This window comes from Leopardus geoffroyi, chromosome D1, assembly GCF_018350155.1.
Source record: "Leopardus geoffroyi isolate Oge1 chromosome D1, O.geoffroyi_Oge1_pat1.0, whole genome shotgun sequence".
In the NCBI taxonomy this organism is placed as follows: Eukaryota; Metazoa; Chordata; class Mammalia; order Carnivora; family Felidae; genus Leopardus; species Leopardus geoffroyi.
In genome coordinates, this window is record NC_059329.1 from 109,183,590 (window position 1) to 109,194,272 (window position 10,683).

Genomic DNA, 10,683 nt, shown 5'->3' on the forward strand with positions numbered 1-10,683 from the left:
TGTACTGGATTCTGAAGGTCTCGGTAGGCCCGGCTTCCTGGACTCTGAGCCCCTATTTCTGGAACTTACTGATCCCCCAGGCCCTGACAACCAGGGGCTGTTCCAGCTGGTTCTTTTTCTCCCAACTCTGGGGCCAGATGGACCTTCCTCCCCGCAGCAAGGTGACTGCCCACTCACCCCTCCAGCACCGAGCCTGGCCCCCTTTCTGAGTCACCTCTCTGGCTGCTGCTAACGCACTGTGGGCCCAAGCCAGGATGCAGGCCCTGGGGGTGGGGGTGGGGGGCTGGAGGGGACCAAGAACAGCGCCTGTCACGCACAACACTCACACACACACATGTACACCCGCCAGTGCACACAGTTCCCCTGCCCTGTGCCTTGGCTTACCCAGGGAGGACACAGAGCCACTTGGGGTTTTAAAACTCTGTTAGGGCCCAGCCCTGTGGGCCCGACAACCACTCCAGCAGATGTAGGAACTTGTCCTGGCCCACCCTGGTGGGCAGCTTGCCAGAGGCCGAAGGCTTTCATCCCATGTCTCTCTCCATCGAGGGGTCACTTCCTGAAGTCCTCTTCTCCAGTCTGCAGGGGTAGGATGGGAGGCTAACCGAGCCAGTACTGGCCTCTGTCCTCTCGCCTGCCCCTGTGACCCTTAGGGGCACGTCTGGGGGCGAGCCTCCCATGCCTGGCCTTCTGGGGTCCTCCCATGCCGGCCCCTCTCCTCTGGTCCTGCCCTGTTCACCTCAAACGCTGTGTCCACAATCTCGTCCAGGACGGATGCCTGGGAGCGGAATTTCTGTTGATGATGTTCCACCCCGGCCACCAGTTGCAGGAAGCGGAACAGGAGCTCTCGCTGCCTGGGGGCGGGACGGGGGCGGAGGAGAGGCTGAGTTGACCTGCCTGGCAGGGCCCTTTGGGCTGCCAGAGCCCTCCCCCCACTCCAGCTCCTCTTGCTTGACACCCACCAGCCCGCCCTCATGGCTCTTCTGAGCGTGGCCTTTCGTGGTGCTTCTCTTCCACGAGTAAAAAGCCCCGCGCGTGCCTGTGCCACGGAGGACGCTAACCCTCCCCATTATCCCTCCCTCCCTCCACCCACCCCTCTGCTTGCCCCTCCAACTACCCCATACCTCTCTAGGTGCCCACTCACCCATCGACCCATTCATGCCCCCACCTACCCAGCCATCCACTCACTCATCCGACCATCCCAACCTTGTAGTTGCTCACCCGCGCCCCCATCTACCTGCTCGTCCCTGGACCCAGCCACCAGCCCCTTCGCCACGTTGTGCGGTCAGTCATCCACCTCACAACCCCCCTCCCCAACCATTCATCCAGCCGACTACCCGCCCATCAACCCCCTCATCACCTGCCTGTTTTATAAATCCATCCACCAAATGACACTGAAATAAATGAACACTGTCAGGTGCTCTGAGGACACAGAAATGAACAAGAAACCCTCCTTGCCCTTAAGAAGCTCAGCCTGTAGCAGAGCCAGGAAAGCAAACTGAGTGCTTACACTCGGGATGAGTGCAAACACAGAGTGCTGAGGGTGCCCGAGGAGGAAAACCCCATCCAGTACCGGGGATCAGAAAAGGCTTCCAGAGGAAGTGCCATGGAGCTGAGTTTGAAAGACACATGAGGGTTTGCCAGGCTTAGGCAAGGTTCTTGGTCCCCTACTCCAGAAGAACGGGGTTAGGCTGGGGGCCGGGGCAGGCCTCAGGGAAGGAGGCTGTAGAGAGTGGATGCCTAAAGGAGGCAAGCGTCTTGTAGGATCTTAAATGCTGACGATGAAGGAAAAGCCCAAACTACTCTTAACAAAGACCACTAAGAAAGGAAAGAGTAAAACAAATGAACAACAACAACACAAACACAAACAGAGAGCACTCGTAGCGGAGGTGGACCAGTGGGGAAGAGTCTGGAGGCCAAGAAACCCCCAAGGAAAGTGTTACAGAGGTGCCAAGGGTCCGCTGTGCCAGGGGCCAAGTTGCTGGAACGTGGGGGGAGGGGCCGGGAGGGCCGGGAGGTGAAGCGAGCCGGATTGGAACTCAGCTCTCCCAAATCTTGGTCACTTGAGCCTGGCACTGGCAACCACAGGACACTCCAGTTAGAGAGGACAGTGTGGGCAAAGGCCCAGATGTGCCGGGGTGGGAGTGGCCGTAAGGCAATGAGGGAGGCTGGCAAAGGCTTGATCACAGAGGGCCTGTTGGGGCTTGAGCTCTGATGGTGGGTGAGGAGAGGCTGGAGGCTTCCAGGAGTCAGGCTGCCCTGTCGGCTGGCTTAGAGCCAGACTGGCTGAGGTAGAGGGGGGCCCAGCTTTCAGAGAGAAGGTTCTCTGGGGAGCCAGGAAGCGGGAGTTTGTGCCGAGGTCCCCCAGCCAGGAGCACAGCCACAAGTCCCCAGCCGTCCTGGACCAATTGGCCAATTGATTCGACGAGAATGGGGTGTTGACCATCTGCCTCCCAGGCCTTCTCCCAAGCCGCTCCTCGACCCATCCTTCTCATCCCTCCACCTAACCGACCACTGCTCTCCATGGCCCAGCACAGGTCCTTAGCAATAGGGTTGTCATGGGCGGGCCTAGTCCGTGTCATCTTTGGGTCCCTGGAACCCTCGCAGGGCCTGACCCAGAGCAAGGGTCAGGGATGCTCCTTGAGTAAACAGATGAGCAGGATCGCTGTTTCTCTGGGACCTCTCCCATGCCCTGCGCCTGTCCTCAGCCTCGAGGAGCTCTCATGGCCCTCTAGGCACCGCTCGTGGGATTCTCTTGGCGACACAAGATGGCTCTGGGTGAGCAGAGGTCACTTGTGGTCTCCACCTCCACCCGTGGGCTCTACCTGAGCCTTGGCGCTCCACCCCCCCTTCCAGAGAGGTGGGCGATGTCCCTTTCCCTGCCAGACCATGGCCGCCCCTCCCTTTGCACCTCCTTACTTCTCAGTCATGGTCCCAAATTTCTTCTCAATGAGCTGCTTCTGTTTGGTATGTTCACTCACCACCTCTTCAGGCTCTGGATGTAAAAAAGGGGAACGTCAAGGAGATGCCTGGATCGAGAGGAGGTAGAAGGAACCTTTTGTGTCACAGAGATATTCAAATGGGGCTAAAGGATGGGGCGCCTGGGTGGCTCAGTCGGTTAAGCGTCTAACTTGGTCATGATCTCATGATTAGTGAGTTCAGACCCTGTGTCAGGCTCTGTGCTGACAGCTCAGAGCCTGGAGCCTGCTTCGGATTCTGTGTCTCCCTTTCTCTCTGCCCCTCCCCTCACTCGCGCGCTCTCTCTCTCTTTCTCTCAGAAAATAAACATTAAAAAACAAAAATCAAATGGGGCTAAAGGAGTTTTTGTCCATGATGGCCCCAAAGAGATGGCTTCTCCATGCAGAGTGGGTATCAGTTTTGTTTGTTCGTTTGTCTCTCCTTCTGGAAAAAGTCCCCCAGTTTTCCTGAGGAACCACTCCTGCGCCTTTTGGGTCCACACCATCCAGCAGGGGTTGACCCTGTCCCCTGACCTCCAAGGACATGTGACCCAGACCTGACCAATCAGAACAGCCTATTCTTTTGGCTATAGTGATTGGTTCCAAAACCGTCAGATGAGAGAAAAGAAGCCTCATTTCTGGGTCCTTGTTGGAACAGTCGGAAGAAGAGGACCTCTCTGCTGGGCATGCTAGGGATGCTAATTTGCAAGGATTTGGGGCTAGAGTGGCAGGTGGCCATTTTCCTAACACAAGGGAAGAACCACCCTAAGCACAAAACCACACAGAGGACTACAGAGCAGAGAGGTAGAAGGAGACCAACTCCTGACCAGCATTCGAGTCCTGGATCCAGCCATTCCTGAAAACCCCCACACCCTCAATTTGCTAAGTAATTTGAGCCAATTAATTCCTCTTTTTCCTTAAGCTTTTTTGCCCTGAGCATCTAACCCTGATGGAGGGGGCCGGTGAGGGACCCGTGACCCCTGGGGATCCTTAGTCCTCTAGTGTTGATGAGCCTAAGAGTGGGATTCTTGGAGCTCAGATTCTAAAGTTCTGAAGATCTTTAAGCAGGAAGCAAATCAACTGTCTCAACGTCAATCGTGCAGGAAATCGGCTTTGTAAAAATGAACATGTACAGGAAACTTCAATTTTTACTCTCAATCCACTTTGAGTGAGTCTGGACAAGTGCGTAGGCAGTCAAAACCATCCCATGTAAAACCAACCGCTATAACCTTTATAAGTTATTAGAAGAAATGACTGTTTGGCAAATCATAATCTGGCTAATTAGTCATTTCATAAAGGGGGCTTTCAAGAATTGACTATCCGTTTAATTGGCTTTTAGAGGATCGCCTTAGAGCTCTTTGGACCAAACGTTTAAGCTCTGTAAGTTCTCCCGAGTCTCAGATTCTCAAACTCTGCCACTGAGAACGGAATTCTGTGTCTGACCGTGGAAGGAGGGCCAGCACCTGATTTTCTGAGTTCGGTCAGTGAGTCATCCAGTAGATTCTCCTGGATCCGGGCTGCCCTCTGGGAAGAAAAGGCTTTTGTCCTGCCAGAGTCCCCTGTCTGCCTTTTTCTGGAACACCCTCCACCCTTCCCTCCAGCCTCTGTGCCCACCCCTTCTGGCTTCCCTCACTGGCCCACCTGCCCCACCGCACTCAGTACCTCCTGCTTTATTTTCTCCAGGCCTTTGAGCAGAGCCATCTGGAAGTTATCCACCAGGACGGCGATCACCAGGCTGGGGATGGTCGGGGTGGGTAGTGGGGGTGGGTACTCTCAAGGAGGAGGCTGTAGGAGAGGCCCTGCAACCCTCCTCCGGGTTCGTTGTGGCACAACCAAGGGGAGATGGCTGGAGAGGCTGGGCAGGGGTGCCCCAGGTTAGGTGGGGATTGGGGGTGAAGCTGGGGAGCAAAGTAGGGGCGGAGTCCTTACTTGAGGAAGATGAAGTATTGGATGATGATGTAAATCATGAGAATAGGGATGATGTACCAGGCGCCTGGGAGAGGGGGCGTCGTTCGAGCCGTGAGTTCCTTGACGGCCCTCCCTACACCCCTGCCAGCATCAGAAGCCCCACTTCGCATACGGGGTAACGGAGCCCTCGGGGTCTGCCCTCCCAGCCAAGCCCCTGCCCTCCACCCAGCCTGGGGCCTGTCCCACCCTGGGCCCGGCTGTCCAGGTAGATGAGGGACCAGTCGTCCAGGGTGAGCATGGTGAAGAGAGTGAAGACAGTGGTGAAGATGTTCTGAAAGCGCTTGGGGTCAGATTGACGGAACAGAGCCCGGAGCACCACAGAGAAGAGGACTGGCTGTTCAGGGCCAAACCAGGCTCACAGGGTCCCGTCCCCCCCCTCCCCCCCCCCCCACCGCTACAAACCCTTCCACCGCAGCACCTCAGGCTCCCACCCCAGCCCCCACAGCACAGGATACAGAGGCAGGTAAACATGAGGATAAGGATGGCGGTGACGGACGGCAAGGACCGGACCAGAGTCCCGGTCACTTCCTGGAGGCTGGTCAAGAAGCTGTGGGCAGAAGTTGAGAGCGAGGCCGAATGAAGGAGCAGGGGTGGGGATCTGTGCCCAGCAGGCAAGTGCGGGCAGGAGGTCCCCGTTTTGCCCGGGGCTTGGGACAGTCCAGCCCTCTCTGGAAAATGATTGATCTGAGCAGATGGCAGGAGGCTTATCAGAAGTGGGCTGGAGCCTGTAGTCTCTTCATCCCCCATCCCTTAAACAGGTCACAGGAGACAGGCTGGTTGCCCGGGCCTGTGTCCCCATCTCCTGCGGAGTCCCCACACCAGGGTGGGCAACTATGGCCCAGCTGACCTGAGCCTCCGCAGGACCCGGATGGCCCTCAGGGCCCGCAGGCTCTTGAAGACCTTGAAGATCCGGAAGACGCTTTGGTGGTAGACGAAGGAGAAGGAGTTGAACTGCAAAAGCATGAAGTCCAGCATAGCCATGATCATGATGAAGAAGTCTGAGGGCACAGCGGGGGGGCTGGGTGTCACTGACTCCTGCCCAGGCACCTGGCTCCCAGACCCCCTGTCCTCCCGACACCAACGCCCTCCGCCAGTCCGCTTTTGTCCTCAGCCTCCTCTAGCAGTCCCGTGGCTCCCTACACACACACACACACACACACCATCCTCGCTCACCCAGAATGTTCCAGGAGTCAGAAAAATACTTGAGGCCTAGAGCAGTGATCTTGAGCACAGCTTCCACTACGTAGATGCAGAGGAAAATGGAGTCCAAGGCCATGAAGTACCACTCTGCACGGACACAAGCGGCTCACTGGGGGCCACCCGCCAGCAACCTTAGCCCCTCTCCCCTCCTCCCCTCTGGAACCTCACACAGCCCTGCAGGGAGCTCCCGGCTCTGCCCTGATGGCTATGTGTCTTCACTGCTCTGTGCCTCAGTTTTCTTGTCTGTAAAGCAGTGATAACACCGTCCCTGGCCTGACCCCCTGAATTCAGGACTGATCTCCTGAATTCAGGAAACTTCTAGAAGCTTCTACCTGTCAGTCAGCCTTACCTTTTAGAGACTAAGGAAGGAACTGCCGGAACCGAAAAAAGAAACATTTGAGAAAGACTGCCGGCACAGAATCCGAGAGTTGCCAGAAAGTTCCTCTCAGCCTCATTATAATGTTAAAATCCTCCTCTGAATATTCATCCCCAGCCCCAGTAAAAGGAGTCTGCTTTCCCTTGTTAGGGGAATCACAGCTTTAGAAAGTATTTCCCTTGGGGCCTCCTGGGTGGCTCAGGTCAGGATCTCACGGTGGTTGGGGGGTTTGAGCCCCGCATCGGGCTCTGTGCTGACGGCTCGGCTCGGCCTGGAGCCTGCTTCAGATTCTGTGCCTCCCTCTCTCTATGTCCTTCCCCCGCTCATGCTGTCTCTCTCTCTCTCTCTCTTTCTCTGTCTCTCAAAAAAGGAGTAAATGTTAAAAAAAGAAAAGAAAAGAAAGTATTCCCCTTGATGTCCTTATTTCTACAGATAAAGATGACCTTGTGAGTTAACTCAACCTGGTGTAGTCTGCCTGTAACTCACCAAGCAGCAGACCCACCTTGGTCCGGTGACGATACCGGTCTGTCTCGTAGCATTTTTGCGACTATTACATTCATTTCACACAGTAAGAATAAGAATGCAGCCACTTTTATTCTCTCTTTAGTTAATGTGTGCTGTGGCAGGCCTTTCTTTCACCTTGCTACCAGGAGTCCTAGGGCCCACCTTCCCCAGTTTTCCACCCTCACCCTTCCACAGCATTCCAGGGTCTCCTGGCCCTTCTGGGCGACCTGGGTTCCACCCGCTGCCCCGCCAAGCGGCGTGTTTAGGGTTGGCGCGCCACCTGGTGTCTGTATCACGAACAGCACGTCCTCCAGTTTTGCGGGCCTGTCTGTGGCTGACTGGTTGACCTCAGCAAAATCTCTGAGGCTCATCTTGAATACTGGGCAATGCTGTCGACTTCCCACGGGTCAGAATCAAATGAGCTAAGTTACATAAACCGCCTGACACTAGATTAGGCCCACAGGAGGCCTGGAACAAGATCTATGGCCGGCTCCATGCGAAAGGGGATTCCCCAACTCTTACCACCCCGGACCTCGACTTCGGCAAAAGTCTGGGCCACAAGCATGATAGTGTTGAGGCTGACGACGAGGAAGATGAAGGCTTCAAAGGGTAAGGACTCAGTCAGGTTCCTAAGCATTCCCCGGAGGCGCTGAGTGAGGTGGCTTAATTTTTCCCACAGCCTGTAGAAGAGATCCACAGTATGCAGCTTCTTGTGGGCCCGCTGAGTTCTGGCGGCTATAAGGGGGACAGAAAGTCAAGTCTGTGTTGGAGGAGGAGGCGTACTCCCAGACTGACTTGGGGTTTGTCTTCATGCCTGCCTGCTTGCCTACCATTCACTCACTGAAGTGCCCGTAGACTAGTCATGTGCCGGTCCTGCAGCCACCGTCCTGACCCCTTCCGTGGCAGATGCCGGCCTGTTTAGGATTTGTGGTCTACTCAGGCGCATCTTGCAGGCTCGTGCTTCTACACCTCCAGGCCTTTCTCTACCCACATGGCAACTTAAGCACGGAAAACCCCATTCTCGTTCCTAACCCATCGTCTGGGTAAACTCTCCCTCTCCCTCTGAGATCCTGCTGGAGCATCCCCTCCTTTTAGCTGCCTTCCCTACTGCTATCCAGTTAGGTACCTGCCCCTCTCTGCTTGTTTGTGAGGCTGTTGCTCTGTTTACTGAACCATTAGAGGCCAAGCTTGGGGGACTGTGAATTAATAGCTAAGGTCCCTCCTGCCCTCAAGGCCCTCATTCAGACACCAGTTCCCAATCTCTGTCAAGATGCTCATGGTTGAGTGGGGGCAAATGTGGACAAATAGAATCCACAGTGGTGACTGCCCTGATATGGTGGGCTAGTCTAGGATTGGTTGTCTAAGTGACCACCCCCGGTCTTGGAGCCCCTTGAGGGCAGGATTTTTTTCCTCTGTGCTTCCAGGGCCCAGGCAGGCCAGGCACCTGTACGAGACAAGAAGAAATGTTCAATCAGTGAGTGTACATATGCAAGGCAATGACTGGATGAACAAGCAGCAGATGGCCTAAAGAGGTGTATCATTCAAGGAACAAAAGATGGATGACGGACAGCCAGGTGAGTGGATAGCCAATGGAATATGCGTGCAGGTTAGAGTCATGCCTCATGATCTGCCGAAGGTCAGAGCAGGGCCCGAGTCAGGCCTGAAATCGGGGCCAGGCAGTGGGAGTTGGGGCTGCGGGGAGCAGCGACTCACTTTTACGCTTCTGAAATTGCTCATCTTCTTCGGACCAGGTTTCCAAGGAAGTTGTAGAGGAAGAATCCTGAGGATGGACTTTGTTGGATATCTGGGATGCACATGAGTACACTACACTGAGGGAACGTCTCAAGCTGAAGGCTGAGTGCTGTATTTGTTCCATGCTGGGGTGGAGGGCTATTACGCTAGAATGGAAAGACGGTCTGGCCACACTGTGAGACCTGTGTGGGCCAAAGACTTGGGAGCTACCATGATGGTGCTCCCCATAGCGGTGATCACCAGGGAGATGATCATGACGACGTACAGCATGGTGGTGCTTGCCATGGTGATGTTCCTTGTGATGGTGCTCACCATGGTGGCGCTCTGCATGGTGGCCATGGTGGTGCTCACTGTGGTGTCTGCCGGAGCGAGGTATGCGATCCTGGTGGGACCCCACATAGGAATGGTGGGAATAGGTCTCTCCATGATGAAGAGGCCCTCTGTGGTGGTGGACTTCAAAATGGTGCTTACCATGCTGATGGACCTCACTGTGATGGTGAGAGCCACCATAGGGGTTGGAATCCTTATGGTGGTAAGGCTCACCTTGGTGATGGAGCCCACTATGATGGGAAACTTCGCCATGGTGGTGAGATCCACCATGGTGGTGGGACCCCCTGTGGTGGTGAGACTGCCCATCATGGTGGTAGGAATCGCCACGGTGGCGGGGCCTATCATGATGTCTCCTGCTACCATGGTGGTAATCACCATGAACAGTGCCATGAGAAGGAGCCAGGGCAAGGGATGTGGAGTGGTGGGCTCCACCATGATGGTGGGCCTCACCACGGTGGTGGGAGTGGCGGGGGTGGTGGGAATTGCCAGAATCGTGAGAGGAGGCATTGTCATGAGAGTCTGGATATTCACCAAGGTGGTGAGATCCACTATGATGGTGGGATATGCCATAATGCTGGGATGTGCCATGATGGCAGGACTTGTCGTGATGGTGGGACCTACTGTGATGGGAGAACCCATCATGATGGTGGGACTCACCGTGGTGGTGGGACTCCCCATGGTGGTGGGACCCCATGTGATGGGAGGACCCATGATGATGGTGGACTATGCCTTGATGGTGGGACCCACCATGGTGGTGGGACCCACTGTAGTGGTGGGACTCACCATAGTGGTGGGACCCACCGTGGTAATGAGACCCACGATGGTGGTGGACTCCACTATGGCCTGGTCTGCGCTGTGGCGTTGGTGAGTTGGGGTGAGATAACACATCCAAATTATTGGTGTCTGCCTCATTTTGAGCTGTTTTAGCCAACAAGTGTTGATCCATGACTATGCTGGGACCTCTGGAACGAGGAGAGCTCAAGATGTGGGCCAAAAGACTCCTTCCTGAATTGTTCCTCCCACCTAAGCTGTGGCACTGGGGTTTCTAGGAAAGCCCGAGTCTTCTCACGGAATTCTCCCTTTATGATGTCACCAGCAAGTCCCTTCCCAGGTCTAATTCCAAAATGCCTCCTCCTCAACATTATAGTTCAGAATCAAGGATCATTGTGTCTAGTCTTTTCATTGTAAAATGAGGAAACTGAGGTCAAGAAAAGGGAAGGGGTTATTTCCGCAGGGTCAGCTGGGAAGATGGCAGAATAGGAGGTCCCTAGGCTCACCTCATGATAAAGGTACAACTAAATAACACTCACATCAGGGTAAATAACCCAGAGAACAAGCTGAAGCCTGGCTGTGAGAACAAACTCACAACTAAAGGTAGAGAAGAGGCCACATCAAAGAAGTTAGGAAGGATGAAGACACGATTTGAGAGTGAAACAGACCATAGCCATCAATGGTGGGGAAACAACCAGTGGTGCAGAGAAGGGTGAAAACAGACTTTCACACCAGGGAGCCCATGAACAGAGAGCATGAATCCCCATGATATTTGTCCTTGAAAGCAAGAGGTGCCAAATTTCATGAGTTCTTACAACAATTGGGACT

At 54.9% G+C, this 10,683-nt stretch overlaps 1 protein-coding gene across 1 annotated transcript; it reads right to left on the reverse strand.

Moving 5' to 3' along the window:
• Positions 1-408: 408 nt before the first annotated feature.
• On the reverse strand, positions 409-10,112 carry CATSPER1 (cation channel sperm associated 1). Its single transcript, XM_045486825.1, has 12 exons — positions 8,716-10,112; positions 7,525-7,737; positions 6,096-6,209; positions 5,770-5,920; positions 5,378-5,469; positions 5,109-5,252; positions 4,884-4,947; positions 4,617-4,689; positions 4,418-4,478; positions 2,917-2,992; positions 737-851; positions 409-576 (listed from the first exon to the last, which is right to left on the reverse strand). The coding sequence occupies exons 1-12, from the start codon at positions 10,028-10,030 to the stop codon at positions 550-552; spliced, it is 2,445 nt and encodes an 814-aa protein (XP_045342781.1). The 5' UTR covers positions 10,031-10,112; the 3' UTR covers positions 409-549.
• Between the last annotated feature and the right edge of the window lie 571 nt (positions 10,113-10,683).